Genomic DNA, 16,832 nt, shown 5'->3' with positions numbered 1-16,832 from the left:
TTTGTGTGGAAACTTCACTGGTTAATGCAACATGTAAAATTTAATTATTAAAATAAAATTGTAAAACCGTTTGTTTCCCCAAGTAAAAATATGAACTGTGAACAAATAGCAATTCATTATACAACATTAATGACCACAACATTCCAAACCGACAATTATTGTGATATTAAATTAAAAAAGACGTATTTATAAATAACGCGGTAAAACAACCACAAATTCTAGAATTTAAAATGTGGTTTTGATTTGATTGTGGGTTAGACCACGCGTACCCAACATACAAGTTGATTCTTTATCGTTGTAATTTATCATTGACAATAAGTTTTCAACACAAAATTTACAAATTATTAAAAGCAATAACTACTTAGCCTGAAAAACAAATATAAATTTAATAAATTTTACAAAGAAAAAATAAATGCCGGCGACTGGAATTGAACTCGCACCTTCTGATTACCGGTCAGGTGCACGGATCCACTGTGCTACTACAAAATGTATATTTGTGTTTCAGGCTAATAATTAGTGCTTATAATAATTTGTTAACCTTTGTGCTTTACATAAAAACCTTGTATTGTATATGTAAGTTTACCTTTTATAAAGAAAAACCTAATTTACAGCAAGAAAAACGAATTGTGGCTAGTGTAAATAATTCTTAGAATACGAGTGATCATTTATCATCAGATTTTAAGTTTATTTAGGTGGAATTTGCTTTGTGGTAAGGCGATTTATCTTTCGTGTAAACTGAAGTGGGTTTTATTTCGCAGGGTGATAGTGGTGCTGGCAGAGGCGGATTAACTGTTGAGAGCGCCCTAGGCAAGCACCTCATCGGCGCCCCTCTAGCGACCACATATTATAAATTTTAACAAGTACCTAAAGTAGCCGAATTTGTAGTTAGGTGGGTTTTACGTGAAAATAAAAATTTCGTGGGAGGGGGGGGGGGGTGGCTAGAGAATTGTTTAAAATTGATGTTTTTACGTGAAAATTATGTTTTTAACTTGACTCTGAAGTAGCCCGACCAGTCGCCTTTTAGATTTTTTCAGCGCCGATTCTCGTTCTGAGTAGCCTAAATGGCGATATATCGCCCTCGTTGGCAACACTGCCAGCTATCTTTTTTTTACATACCAAGTTTCATCACAATCGGTTCAGTAGTTTTTTTGCATGAAGAAGTAACATATACCTATACAAACACACACATATACACTTTCGCAGTTATAATATTAATAGGGATAATTAATAAAACATAAAAAATTTAAATGATCAATTATTTATGTAAAGGAATAAGTACTCACTAATAAGTACCTACCTAGAAATGCCTAGGATCCCTTTGTGTTTAAATTACGAATTTTATTTTATGCACTTTTCAAATGTCACTTATGTGTTGTCTTGGTTACACTTAAACAGCATTTATTTATGAACAGCATTGTGTACTCACTATGTGGCTGACTGAGTGACTAATAAAAATAATGTAATTTTTTAATATAAAAAAGGACGACAAATAAACTTTAAATGTCGTTTCTTTGTACTTCAGAGCAACGCATTGTTTTATTTGTCTTATAAAAAGATATTTTTAGTGAAGAAAAATGGAAAAGTTACGATTCACATTTACAGTGTTAGCAGCATTGGGTGGAAAAACCGGTGTGAACTGCATAACTTCAATCGAGTCACCCGATGAACATTTATTTGATATTCCTGATGATTTGAAACTTGCAAGAAAACACACCGCCATAACAACTACGGACGTTTTTACTAAAATTCAGAATTCCCTAAAGAAAAAAACATCAAACACGGAAAATATTTATTAACCGGTATTTCAATGGAAGATGCTCCAAGGAACTAGCATCATTGATCCATCTGCTCGAGCTGACCAGCGTGTGTCAGATGGATTTTTGACAGTAGTTTTATTTTTTTTATCATTACCTAGGATTATTTGTGCTTGTAGAGTTTGCCATCTTTGAGTTGAAGCTGTAAAAAATGTGTAGATTTCTTGAAGGAGACCAAAGAACCAACAAGCTTCTTGAGCGCATTCAGCGGCACATTCACCCACTAGGTTAAGCGAATGTGCAGAGCAGGGTATATATTCTGCTAGGGGACATAGTTCTTTTATTTTGGCCTGTAATCCATTGTAAATGCCTGACATATTTGCGGCATTATCATACGACTGGCCTCTACAGTCTAATATATTAATTTCAATCATGTCCAATGTTTTAATAATAGCATTTGCTATGTCTTGTGATTTGTGACCGACATTTGCGATAAACTTAAGAAAACGTTCAACGGGCGTACCGTCGGTTTGAATATATCGGATCACGAAAGTTAATTGGTCAATGTGGGAAATATCTGGTGTTGAATCCACTATTATTGAATAATATTTTGATATCTTGATTTCATGTTTTATTTGTGTTAATATTTTGTTTGCCATCAATTCAATAAATTCGTCACACGTTGTAGAACTTAAGTAATTGGTATATCCCTTTCCCTTGCCGCCATATTGAGCAATATGTTTACTTAAAAACGGATCAAACTCCGCTATGAGTTCCAGCGTCATTAAGTAATTTCCGTTATGAAGAGAGCCAAGTTTTTCGTCATGTCCTCTAAAAGGTAAACCACGCGATGCTAAAGATTTTACAGTGGCAACCACTCGTTTTAAAACTTCACGCCAATAAGTCATCTCTTCTAGAAATTGAGCGGCGAGCTCATGATCGACACGACCGTCAATGTTAGATCTACGTTGCAAGCTCAAAATACATGTTTTATGTTCACATGAGTTTTCGTGGCTTTCTAATCTATTCGATGCGTTCTTCCAATCATTAAAACCAACATCTTGTTTTCCAAAACTAGTTCCACCACCGAATAATAAACAAGGTCCACAATAAACTTTACCTGTGCTTGGAGAGTAAATAAGCCATTTCCTTGGAAGTTTTTCTCTATTTAACAACTTTCTTTCAAACATTGTTTTTGTTAAAAAACGTGAGATTTTATCTTCATATATTCTCTTACTCAATGAAAAATCTGCATTTTGATTTTGATTAAATCCATTAATTGCAATGTATTCTTGTGTTTCGTTATTGATATCCCACTTGACTGGGTCACATCCCACGATAAACAGTCTATTTTGCGACTGCCTCACAACTTCTACGGCTGACGGAGTAAGCAGCATGGACAAATCGTGTTGTTTAGAACTAGTAGGAATTTCACATTGAATAGACTCGGTAGAAGACGCACTGTGAATTGCGTTAGAAAATTCCGAATCATCACTTTTTAATTTAGAAAAAAATGTCTCAATATGTTTCGTATGCTTTATAATATTTTGATTTTTTTCTTCTTTTTCCTTAGCCTTCCTTTTATAAGCTGCACCACTAGGTTTCTTCTTCAATTCACTCATTATTTGTGTAATGAACTAAAACGCAATGTACTAATTAATTCACACAAATACCGCTGCGAGTACGTAATCAATAGAAGCGCGCGTAACCGGCGACATCCAAGCTGAAAGTGATGAGTGTGACTGTCACCCCGTCATCCGTTCGGAAGTCCGGTGCCGGCCGCTTAGCCCCTGCCCCCGCTGCGCCCTTTGCCCTGCAATCTAGCAACGCCCGCGAACGAATCCACGAGCGAGCGTTCTTCTATTAAAAAATCATGCGGTGGAGGCATGGAGGAATAATCAAGAAGGCGAGTATGCTTTGGAAGCTCTGCATCTCTACAGAAGTAAATAATCTTTTATATTGTGTAAGCAGGTGCATACTTACTTACAAAATTAAGTTTTTATATAAATATATTTTTTTTAATTCTAGGGGCGCCCGCCGGCGCCCCTTTGTAACTGGCGCCCCTAGGCACGTGCCTACTTTGCCTTAGGGTTAATCCGCCACTGGGTGCTGGATTGAATTAAAGTTGTCATAGGACAGTCACAATATACTCTTTTATAAAATGAAAAGACACGAAGAGCCAATCGCAACTACATTTTTGGGATATATTGTGAAGTAAAAGAAATTTTGGGTGGACAAGGTAAGAGGAAAAGTGTTTTTTTTATCGGGTCGATTTGGATTGATGTTTGTTGGACTCTAATATATTATAAATCTAGCTGTGGTCGGTCAGTGAGATAGAGAAACAATAGCGCGTGTTGTATTTACGTCCAGTAAATGGTTTTTTTTTTTAATGTGATGTTATAATGATTTACCTATCACATGTGACATATATATATAATTCAGATACATAAAAACATAAGCGCATTTGAATAAGACGTTGTGTCAATATTTCAAAGCAATCATTCAAGAACATCGGAAATTTAAGATTTTGAACAAACAAACATATTCATATAGATGTTAGACTATCGGAAAACGAGTAACATCAACAAAATGAGGAATATTGATTGACGGTGAAGCTTTTAAAGGAATGTTTGAAAAGAAATAATTGGTAGTAATACTGGACTCCTAACCAGTGGCGGCTCGTGACTTTTGGTTGTAATAGAGATTTCCTGAAAATCTTCATACAAAAAATCGATTCTAACAAAAAAATAGTAGTAATTTTCAGCTAATTCAGTTAATAAAAAAATCATTTCAGTTTGGCCGTATTCTCAAAAACGGCAAGCAAATCATCAAAATATTATTATTATGTATATTATTGCACTGAACCGCAGTTTTGTGATATTTCACTCAAAATTAATCATTTTATGACACAAACACTATCGGCAAGCAATTTTAAAATTACCCAAGATAACTAAACTAAACTTAAAAAAATAAATTATTAATATTATATTTAGTTTTACTATAAATAATGAACTGCTGATACATTGATTGGTCAGAAGAAATTAGAAATTTTATTTTTATATAATTTGTCTGAAGCGTAGATTATTGAGGAAGGGTGCAATTTGTTTGAGCAAATTTTAAAACCTGACATAACCTAATTATTCAGAAGTGAATGTTACAATATTGCCAGAATGACGCTCGGACGAAATAAATTACAAAGACGAAATAACACATGAAGAGATTTATATCAACTGAATTACAAAAGACAAAAAACTTTTTTTCATTAGTTTAAATTTGAGTGCTTGCTTAAGTGTGTGCTAAGTTACAAAGGTAAAGGTTAGATTTTTATGAGGTGTCTAATTACATCCGCGTGTAATTCTGGCAGTGTAATATTCGTAAAAAAAATTGATTGTTTGGCTGAATATTATTAACGATATAAATTAATCCTTACCCGTCTTATTGTTTGTCACCATGAGACTGAAAGTACCAATCAGCACCTTTTTTACCGCGCTACTGACTACAGGTTACGAGTTCAAATCCGTGTCGCATGCAATCGCCGTGGAGTTTTTTGTGCTTCAGAGAGGGAAGATAGAGAATACCAAATGCAAGGTTGGGTTTTTCAATATTCTGGTGGTGTCCTCTCGCAGTACCATTTCCGTTCTTTTTCCATTGATTTAGTCAACAAGAAACTCACGGCCCTAAAAAAATATTAATCGAAACATTGACTCATGTGTAATTTCTGTAAGTAATCATCCATACTATCCTTGCAATATTCTCCTTCTATAACTCCCAAAGTCTGATGTATTTTAACATCACACGTAAAAACTTACTGATATGAATTATTGTTAATTAATAAAAAATCTGGAAAAATTATTAGTTTTCTTGTTAAAAATGGGAAGAATAGTTTGACAAATTTCATGACAAACTATCATTAAAGCAAAAATATTTATATAAGAGGAAGTCAGAACACGTGTTCTTCAAAATAATAATAGTTTAGCATGTTGTCCATTACATTTATTCGGACAAAGGAATCGTCATGAACACGTGTTCAGAAACATTCTGAATGACTAATATTTTACTAGGAAAAGGTCATGCAGCCACATTTTTAACAGCATCTTGATAAAAAAGCAGTATTCATTTTTCTCCGAGCAGAACACTTTGATATACGTACAAAGCAAAAGATTGTCTGTCCATAAAAGACTAATGGATTTCTCCACTCAGTCTTCGATAATCGGACACCTAACTAAACCTAACCTAACCTAACTAAATGATTGTACAAATATGTGTTTTACAGTTCTCAGTCGGACACTGAAATGGGAACTAAAATGGATTGCAGTCGAAATGAACTCAGAGTGTTCAAACCCAGTGCTGTAGATATTTCCAATTTGTAAACAGTAGTAATTATATATCTGAACATTTCGTTGAAAACAGGCTACTTGCATCATTTTTTAATACGTCATTTGATTGAAGAAGATAATACTAACAAATCTAAATGAAACAGAAGAAGATACTACAACTAAGAATCCAACCCAGGATCTCTTGCCTTAGCGTCTTAACAAATCGACCACTAGGACCTAGTTATTAAACGTCTTATTTGTCGATATCATATTTAAAATTTAGAATTCTCGTGTTATTGTAATACCTTTTTAAATGATCACAAAGTTCATATGATTTTTTTGAAAATTTTTATTCCAGAATGTATGCAGGGGTAGTGCAATGCAATACATTCCATATTTGAAATAATATTCATAATTAGCGTAAGAAAAATAATAATAAAACATGTGTGCTTCCGATAGGAAAAAAAAGCGGAATTTAAGTGAAAAAAGATAAAATATAAACCCAAAAATGAGTGTAAGAAGCCGTTTATGAAGGATATTTGCACATCTTCCGTCTCCAGAGGGCCATCAGAGAGGACTTCATCTAGGCAACCATGGCTGTTATGATTTTGTTACTTGATTGGCGTAGTCTGCGCCATAAGCTTCCCATTTGAAGGTGGAGAAGCGCTCTGAAAGAGTGTACTTGGTACCGCAAAAGTGAAAACGCCACAGCATACCTGCTCTAACTTCTCTTTGCCTTTCAATATCCTCGATATATTTCAGGTCGTCTGTGATAATATGTCCCAGGTATTTGACGCTACGACTAGCATCCATTTTCCTTTCATCTAACCATATTGAAGGTGTTAGAATGTTTTCGTTTTGTATTTGAAAACCATAACTATTGATTTGGACATATTATATACAAGGTTATGATTTTTTGCAAAATCTTCACATATTTAGAGTAGTTTCATTAGTGCGCTAAGTGACTGTGCTAGAAGAACCATATCATCTGCGTAGTAAATATTGTTTACACATACTCCTTGAACATGGCAACCTATATTACTTATATTAAGTCTTTGAATCAGTTCATCAGTGTATATATTAAAGAGTGCTGGAGACATGTTTCCTCATTGCCTTACGCCACTTTTCAAATAAAATGGGTTGAAAAACTCGCCAGACCATTTAACCGCATTTTTTGCTGCGTATGCCAAATTGAAAGAATTGCTATTATATCTTTTTGGTTTTTAACTTGTATATTAAATATCAAAATCAAAACGACAAAAGTTAACTGAAGTCTCAGTGTTGCTTTATATTAAAAACAATCGTGGACCGGACATTTTTTTATTTAGTGAGTTAAAAAAATGATTTGTTTATTTTATTTAAAAACATTTTCGTAGTCGTAGTAGAAACATCTACAAAATTTGTACGAATCATTAAAAAATGCATGCAAGTGACCCAATTTATATAGAGAATCTTTTCTCCCTAATTCAAGTTATTGATTTGTCAACTCGTTCGCAATCTTTATGATGTCTTGCATTTCCCACTCCGCCAAAGCTTTCAGCATTAAATTTTCATTTTTATTGAGTTTGTACGACGTTTTATTTATTCTAAACAGTTTTAACGCAGACATAAACACGCCACGCCGCGCCGTTAGAAGAGGTGCACAATACTCGGATAATATTGCACAAACTGAAGTTATAAATTGCCACGTAAACGCTAAGTAGTCGTCACGCTTAGCATTTGCAGTTGACAGGCTTTTACAGGTTCGAAAATATTATATAACTAAAGGATTCAGAAAACTAATCGGAGATAATTTTAAATATTTTACAGTCTATCGTATCGTATCGAATTTTCCTACCCAGGAACTGGAGTTGACGAATCCACCAGCCGAGCCAAATTCCGATTAGATAAGGCCGACATTTAATGCGTATATTAACAGCTGTATTGTCATCGAATTTCAGTGAAATGTATATAAGTCCACGGGTGTGTGCGTCATTGCCACCAAAAGTGCAGAAAATTCATTGTTATCAACAATGAGTTTATTTGATGAGTTTCAGAATGTCGGAAAGTGTGTTAATTTCCACTTCAAAAATTTGCATTCGTTTACGATCACAAAAGTGAAATTAAAATATTTCGATGTATTTAAAAATAGCGATACACAAAATTTTCAAGAATTTTGTTTACATTTATTCCACACACGAGGTATGGCGGTGACATTATTTATTTATTCATATTCGGTAAATCGACAGTTTACATTTAATCAGTTTGTACATAAGTATTATATAGTAAAATAAAACCAATTATGGATTTCCTCCTTGTGACTTTACCTCTACTGAGACAGCATACTATGGAATAAGTTGTTTAAATTTGTGAGAAAGGCATATGTATTAAAAAAATTATAGAAAACAAAAAATTATATAAAACGAAAAATTTACAATACAATACATTAATAGCCATGGAGAGAGGTTGTAGATATAAATCAAATCATAATAGAGATATAAACAATAGAGACATAAACATTATTTACAAACCATCAGAGAAATATTCTTTTATAGACCTCTTGTATTTGGTAAGTTCGCAGCTGAAAATATCAACCTTGGATAGTACGCTATTGTAATTATTGCATAGTCCTGGAAAGAGTTTTGGAAAGGAAAACAGTACGAGTGATGGTTTGGAATCTGGGGTCAATATGTCCTGTAGTGACGCATGTACCCATCCCTTCGACTGCGGTCCAGATGGAGACGTCAAAGGGTGTCTCTCAACTGGTCTCTCTTTGTATGCATCTGGGCTGATGCAGCACAGATGCATACGCCACCAAGACCCAGACAAACCTCACCCCATGAACGCGGTCACCCTTGCTAAGTCGTCAAACTTAGCGAATCGATTGGGGTGACCTACGGCAGTGGTATTGGCTATCTAATTAATGATTCTCGGGGCGGCGGTACCCATACCCACCTCCGAAAGTATATTATTAAAATTACGTGTTTTCTGCTGGTACCGCTAATCGTTAGAACTACGATAGCTTAATATAAGATTATCGAAGCAACCTTGAAACCATTTTTATATTTTTTTATATTCGCTCCACACAGGAGGCTCTGACAAAAATAATTTCCCTCAGGGCCCATATCATCTTTGGGGAAACTGGGTGGAGTTTTTTTTAAAGGAAAGGAAGTAAAAGAAGGAGAGCAAGATCTGTAAAGGTAAGGTATGAGGGATGGGTAGGAACCTGCGTGTCAGTGTGTTCAGGAGAAACTTTCGTTTGAGTCCATCCGTCCCACTGTGGTAAATGGGTCGAGGGAGTCCCGCTGGAGAGGTGAAAAATCTTCCTCAACGAGTCTCTCCAAATCTGCCGTTAAGACCTAGACAATCCTACACCATTAACTCGGGTACCCTGCTAAGTCACCAAACGTAGCAAACCACTTGGGGTGATTTATGTTAATGGTTCCCGGGGTGGCGGTAACCATACCCCCTGCTAACTTAAAATATTTTTTTATTTTAATGCAAAAGCGATAAACTCACTGTAAAAATGTAACACACTCGTTAATATTGTTGGTGGCATGACAACGAGTCGTTTATCGAATTCGATCTATCATAATACATGTGCAAAAAAATATGCAAATATCTGAATATGTCCGGTTAAACAAAGGTTATACTAAACAACGGTTGATAAGAACATAATAAAATACACAACAAGGGAAAAAAACGGAAAATAAACGTTTCTCGGAGACTTAAGCACTGGTATTATGGTTAACTTAGCGATGTGACGACTTGTTTAACTCAACTATTTTATTTTTGGAAGTTTGTTTGTAAAGTTGCTTTCTTTTTTAAAATCTGCTGCATCTAATTTGTTTTTCACTTTGACTAGACGTCTAACTTTGACTATAGATAGCTATCTTTGACTGAAAGTATAATTTGACGGCCGGCATAGTCCAGTGGTAACGCATTGGACTGCCATTCCGAAGGTCGCGGGTTCGAACCCGGTGTGCGCAAATAAATTTTATTTGATTAATTTGTGTTATTTCACAATTAATTAATTAAAATAATATATAGTATATTTGCGGCACGTTCCAGAGTGGAAGATACTACCAGTATCGCCCTGGGGCCTTAGCATGAGAATCGATCGAACTTATTAACGATATCGGATTGCTAAGCGTATCTACCGACCATTTTATAACGACTTCCCTAGCATGAGAACGCTATTGATATCTCTAACGACATCGTTAAGGCAATAAATACAAATCGATATACGCTGGCAATACTGGGACGGAATTGTCTATGAATTGAATAGACGTCAAAGTCAAACGTCAGATTTCAAGCGTGACCATTTTAAACGCCGTGTTTTTTTAATATTTTACGATGTCGCAAGCAATGGTAGCTGGGTAAGTTATTTATTTATCTTTTTATGTGAAAGAATTTCCATTATTATCAAAGAGATATACTTACATTCTATTGTGTCAAAATTTTGAAGTTATTTTTACTAATATTTCAATCATACGCAGTATTTTAAGATATTCAAAATGCTGATATTATGATTTCAGGAAGAGAGTAAGGTCGACGACCAGTCAAATGGATTTGCTAACCAGCTATATGGCTGACCATTCGGAGTTCGCCGCTGGAAGGTTTGTGGGACCCCGGGGTTCCCAAAAAAATAAGGAAATGTGGCGGAATTTGGCGGAACAACTGGCAGAATTGGGTCCTGCTAAGTCAGCCGAGCAGTGGAAAACAGTGAGTATTTGTACCTACCTATACAAACTGGTTGCAGCAAACTTTGCTGACCTTCTAATATAATCTATCATCGAGACACTTGATATAAGACCGTAAATCACTTTTAACCTGACATTATTTTTACATTTTACAGACATGGCGTGACTTAAAATGTAAGTCGCGCGCCCAAAATGCCGATGCCAAGCAAGCTGCCCTCACGACTGGAAACACTGCCGAGATACCGGTGTTAACTGACCTGACACAGAAGGTCATCAACATCATCGGCAGAGCCAGTTCTGAGGGCAGCGGACTTCTAGAAAGCTGTATAGGAGATGGACCTGAACTTATAATGCAGGATGTTGAGGTCACTAATGTCTTAAAATGTTAATATAATATATTCTGTCAAAATTTAGTTGATCTTTCATTATCAATGAAAATTATTTGTGTGTTTTACAGTATTCCGATGAAGTTGGAGAAGGGCCCACAGATTTACAGACGGCGCAGTTAGCTTCCCCTTCTCGCCCGAGCAAGAAGAGGAAGCTAACTGACAAGCCAGATGTGGGGGTTCGGATGGTGATGGCGCAGGAGGCTAGTAACAAATCGTCCAAGGAGCTTGTGGGAGCTATTGATAAATTCTCCAATATTTTTAAGGTATTTCCTATTTCTCTTCGAATCACTCCCAAATACAGCGCTACACGTGTAAGTTGCCAGATTAAAATATAAAGAAATAGCGTCAATTCATGTTTAGGCCACCGCCAACTTATAAGTGTGGCACTGTACTTTTAAATTAGAATTAAATCTTAGTAGAACAAAATAAAATGCCTAGCTTTGACTTATTTCATTTATTTATTGTACTATTCCCAATGTACTATTTTTCCATTTTGCGCGGTGGAGTTTTTATTGTTCTGTTTGTTTAGATATTATTTGTGTTAATAAAAATTAATAAACATGTAAAATCCAGCTTGGCGAGAAATTCAAAATGAATAAATTAATTTATAATCTTCCTTTTAGTATGTCGACTACCTATTGTTATTTAAAATAAATTAATGAGTTGTTATTTATCATTTCAGAGTTCAATGGATCGATTTGCTGACATTTTTTAGGTATTTCCTGTTCCTTTTTGTAATTATTTGTCAGGGCACCCCGAGACCGGCACTAATAACTAATTTACTATAGAAGGTAAATTAAGTTAGTAAATTAATGAATTATCATCTCTTGTTTCAGAGATACACGGCAGTGGAACGTGAAAGGGTTTGTTTACTCCAACGACAGTTGGCGAGGTATTTATTTGCTATACATCTATACAGGCTTTTAAAAACATTTAATGTACAAAACTGAACAAATTAAATTAAATATTGCATTATTTAATATGTCACTTGAGAGATTGCGAAGTATGTTCACAAAGGATGGAACACGATTATTAACAATTGTCCTTGGAGAGGCAAGCAGTCCAGCTAGGAGGTACGATGAAGGTAGAATGAATGAGATCTCTAATAAAACATTTCTAATTCTAGACAAACTCAACCATCGAAACAACCGTCAACATCATTTGCCAACTCGCCCAACTATACGTTGCAGTTGGAGTCGGAGGATGAATACGATTAGTTTTTATAATTTTCAAAATAATAAGTTTTTTGTATACTTTGTGTGTTAAATTTTTATTTTTATTAACGTTTTGTATGTTCATAATTTTTATGTTTCTTGTGAAAAAGTGAAACTCAACAACAAATGTCATTTTTTTACAATTTAGATACATACAATACAATATTTTAAAGTACTTGTTGTGTAATATTGCATGCAGCACTTTGCATATACATATACTTGATTAGTAGCAGTTCTTCAAACTCTTGCAATGTCTCTGTGAGGCGTGAATTGTTTTTACGATGTAGGTACATACAATACAATGTTTTAAAGTACCTACTATTGAAGTTTTTTTTGAGAAATATTGCATGCAGCGCTTTGCATATATGTATACTTGATTAGTAGCAGTTCTTCAAACTCTCGCAATGTCTCTGTGAGGCGTGAATTGTTTTTACAATGTAGGTACATACAATACAATGTTTTAAACTACTATTGAAGTTCTTTTTGAGAAATATTGCATGCAGCGCTTTGCATATATATATACTTGATTAGTAGCAGTTCTTCAAACTCTTGCAATGTTTCTGTGAGGCGTGAATAGTTTTTACAGTGTCGGTACATACAATACAATATTTTAAAGTACTATTGAAGTTCTTTTTGAGAAATATTGCATGGAGCGCTTTGCATATATGTATACTTGATTAGTAGCAGTTCTTCAAACTCTCGCAATGTCTCTGTGAGGCGTGAATTGTCTTTACAATGTAGGTACATACAATACAATGTTTTAAACTACTATTGAAGTTCTTTTTGAGAAATATTGCATGCAGCGCTTTGCATATATGTATACTTGATTAGTAGCAGTTCTTCAAACTCTTGCAATGTTTCTGTGAGGCGCGAATAGTTTTTACAGTGTCGGTACATACAATACAATGTTTTAAAGTACTATTGAAGTTCTTTTTGAGAAATATTGCATGGAGCGCTTTGCATATATGTATACTTGATTAGTAGCAGTTCTTCAAACTCTCGCAATGTCTCTGTGAGGCGTGAATTGTTTTTACAATGTAGGAACATACGATACAATGTTTGAACATGATGAAGCACTATAAGTCAGTTTCCTTGTTTAATATATTATCATTCGTGGGAGAAGTACTTTTGCACTAGTTCGTCTCTCACTCTGCGGGCTGCAACAACCCTGCTGACATCTTCAGGCTGGTGCAGCAGCTCAACCTCTCTTAACTCTACATTATCAATATAATCGTCTGTTAATCTGAAAATAGAGAACAATTTATTAATATTTTGTACTGTTGCCTTACTTTTTTAAATGCATATAGTTCAACAAGGAAACTGACTTATAGTGCTTCATCATGTTGTATAGTATAGCACAAGTAATAATTATTTGACCAGCAGCATCGGGCTCATAATGGAGAACTCTGTCTTTCCTGAGGCAACGGAATATAGCCTTCCATGCCCCAAATAGGCGTTCTACGGAACATCTCGCCTCACAGTGCGCCTTTGTGTATCTGTATTGGGCACTCCCCTCGACTGCATTCAATATTGGTGTCATCAGATAAGGCTCGAGTGTATATCCAGAATCGCCTGATTGAAACAAAACACCCATTATAATAGGTACATATAACTACTAAATTATGATTTTTTTGCCTTTTTTTAAAATGAGTTGTTGAAATACATACCTAGCAAGAAATATGTCCCAATTCTCTGATTGTATAGTCTGTTCATTTCAGTTTTGACTAAACTATTATTCCAAATGAATTGGTCATGGACAGTACCCGGGAAGCGTGTGTTGATGCTCAATATTTTCAACGTAGCATCGCAGACCTGTTTATCAAACATAAAAAACCTTCAATAAAATTTGAAAACAACAATCCGGCTGTTTTATTTCTGAAAAAATATTTACCACTTGAACATTCAGCGAATAAAATCCTTTGTGGTTTTTGTACTGCTCCTCGTGTCTGGAAGGGGTGACGATGGCGATGTGGGTGCAATCGATGCATCCCAGAACATGTGGAAAGTTTAATTTTTCCCTAAAACTACTCTCTACTTGCTTGCGGGCTTCATTTGTAGCCGGAAAATGTATCCATCTTCTGTACAGATGTTCTAAAACTGCTTTCATAAACAGTTTTATGCACTTGCTAACGGTAGTTTGCCCTATCGCCAAGAAGTGATCTTGGCCTACTCCACGTTGGTAGCTCCCTGTAGCAAAGAAGCTGATGGGTGCGAGTACCTGTCAACATCATAAATAATACAACTAATTAATAAACTTCACTTTTGATCATTTTAATCACTTTATTGTGAAAAATTATCATCAGCAATCGAAACAAATTTATTTATTTCACGTGGTCGTTCCAGTGGTGGATAGATTTATATTGTGTTTTTGTTTTACTAAGATATCAATAATATTTAATACTCTCACTTTAATGTATACTGGAAGTCCTAATGTATTTTTTGACACTAGAAAAGGAGTTAATTGATCAATGAGATCTCTAGCCATAATGCGAGATATTCGAAACAATTGTCTGAATTCCGTCTCTGCAAGTTCGAACGGATTCAATTGATCGCGTAAACGACGCCTTTCAATCCTACGATCTTCCCTAACCTGCCTCCTTTCATTGAACCAGAAATTTTGCATAATGAACGACATTATTAAAAAAATACGTATATCGACAGCCAACCAAAGTTTTAACTGACACTCAAGACCCCACGTTATATTCGGCGGGCTTTTAGCAACCGTCGGTCGGAAGTTATCCTATCGATACATTCTCATGCTCGCAATTTTAACGATACCGTCGCTACTTTGACCATAGACAAGGAATTTTAACAATCGTCGGTTGTTATATTTTGATCGTGCTAGCATATGTCGTTAAGTGCTCATTGATGACGTATTTTAACGATATCGTATTGCTATAGGGCTATATCGACTTCTCATGCTAAGGCCCCTGGTGTAAGACCACCATTCAGAATTGAAACGTTGCTCCAAATGGCTTTAGCCGTGTTTAGTGACTAGATCTGAATAGCCAGGTACTTCCCCACCTTCCTCTTTCCCTTCCCCACTTACCTTCAGCCTCACAACATCCCCCAATTGGGGATGCCATAGTCTCACTGGCTCCAGACGGGAGCAGTTGGGACTCTTGTGAGGTATTCACTATAAAAAAATAAAAAAAAGATTTGTCAGTGACAATGATAAAAGAACTTCAGTCCATCTTTTAATTTTTTTTTATTTTTTTATTTTTATAACTATTATTTTTATTTTTATCGTTATTTTTACTAGTTTAAATAATTTAAAAACTCGTGACGTCACAAAGAGCCTAGTGACGTCACAAGAGCTTACTTTTTGTATCAACCGGGTCAACTCAGTACTAAACTGAAACGGACTCATAAAATTATTAATTCTATTTCCTTTTGTATTACGGTGAGATATATTTTGTAAGCAGTGTCAGAAAGAGATAAAACCACGATTTGTATTTATATATTAAACTTATCATACACTTCAAAATAATTGCAATATATTCCAAAAATTCATCAACCGTCAAATTTTGCGTGTTTGGAAAAGATTAGTCAAAGTTTGTGATTTTTTAAATTAATTATGTTTATATGAAACAAAAATAAGTTAAAAAAATAACATTTGCAAAACGTCTGTGTAATTAAATATATTTTTTTAAATTTCATATAAAGTGATTTTACTACATTTTACAATAAAAAAACAATCGGTAGCGATAAAAAATTTTTTTAAATCAGAATTTTTGTATTTACAATAGCATAAATTAGTTTGTAATATTTAAATCTGAAATAGTGTTTAACCTGGTATCAAAAGCAGTAATTCATTTTGGTATAAATTCAAAAGTAGCAAATCTAGTAGATTCATAAATTTCTGATTACGAAACTTTTCATACAATACCAGTGTTTAAAACCAGCGAATACTGACAACGTTACGATAGAAATAGCCGATGCAGTGATGCCAACCAAACAGGGCGTTATGAAGGGATAGTATTTTATGCATCAACGAATTACTAATACATTGAAATTCAGAATCAACGTTTGTTGACCTAAAGAAATACAGACATTTTTTAAAGCTATAATACTTTTTGCTGCAGTTGCTTATTCCTTTTTGGTTCCTTATTCTTTGACTGGCTACATAGATTAACAATAACAAGCAATTCATCAAATTTGACTGTTGATTTTCAAGTTCTGAAAAAGATCTATTCAAGATCTGTTATTATATCATAATTGGCTAATTGTTTCAAACACTGAAATGATAACAGAACTTGAAAAGAACCTTTACAAAACCTGAAAATCAACATTTAAATTTGAATTTTTGGCCAAACCAGAAAATAATGTGAACAAAGTGGCTTTTTACACTCAGGGTGTAAAGCGCAAGATTTTGAGGAACGAATATATTTTTCATCTATCCACTTGGTACCTAATTACTAAGAGACGACGAGATGAAAGACGAGGAGATTCACAGTCTTATATTTCATTTACGGAA

At 34.7% G+C, this 16,832-nt stretch overlaps 2 protein-coding genes across 2 annotated transcripts in view; one reads left to right on the top strand and one right to left on the bottom strand.

Moving 5' to 3' along the window:
* LOC149410171 (orexin receptor type 2-like) overlaps nucleotides 1-16,832 on the bottom strand; it is a 538,676-nt gene that overhangs the window by 335,746 nt on the left and 186,098 nt on the right. The window lies entirely within an intron of this gene.
* LOC149410172 (uncharacterized) lies at nucleotides 10,336-11,856 on the top strand. The gene is made up of 5 exons (XM_089648912.1): nucleotides 10,336-10,428; nucleotides 10,588-10,774; nucleotides 10,908-11,117; nucleotides 11,210-11,404; nucleotides 11,824-11,856. The coding sequence occupies exons 1-5, from the start codon at nucleotides 10,406-10,408 to the stop codon at nucleotides 11,854-11,856; spliced, it is 648 nt and encodes a 215-aa protein (XP_089505038.1). The 5' UTR covers nucleotides 10,336-10,405.

Source organism: Hesperophylax consimilis, chromosome 28 (assembly GCF_061612785.1).
Source record: "Hesperophylax consimilis isolate HC1 chromosome 28, BYU_Hcon_1.0, whole genome shotgun sequence".
In the NCBI taxonomy this organism is placed as follows: Eukaryota; Metazoa; Arthropoda; class Insecta; order Trichoptera; family Limnephilidae; genus Hesperophylax; species Hesperophylax consimilis.
This window is presented reverse-complemented; position numbering and strand designations above follow the sequence as displayed.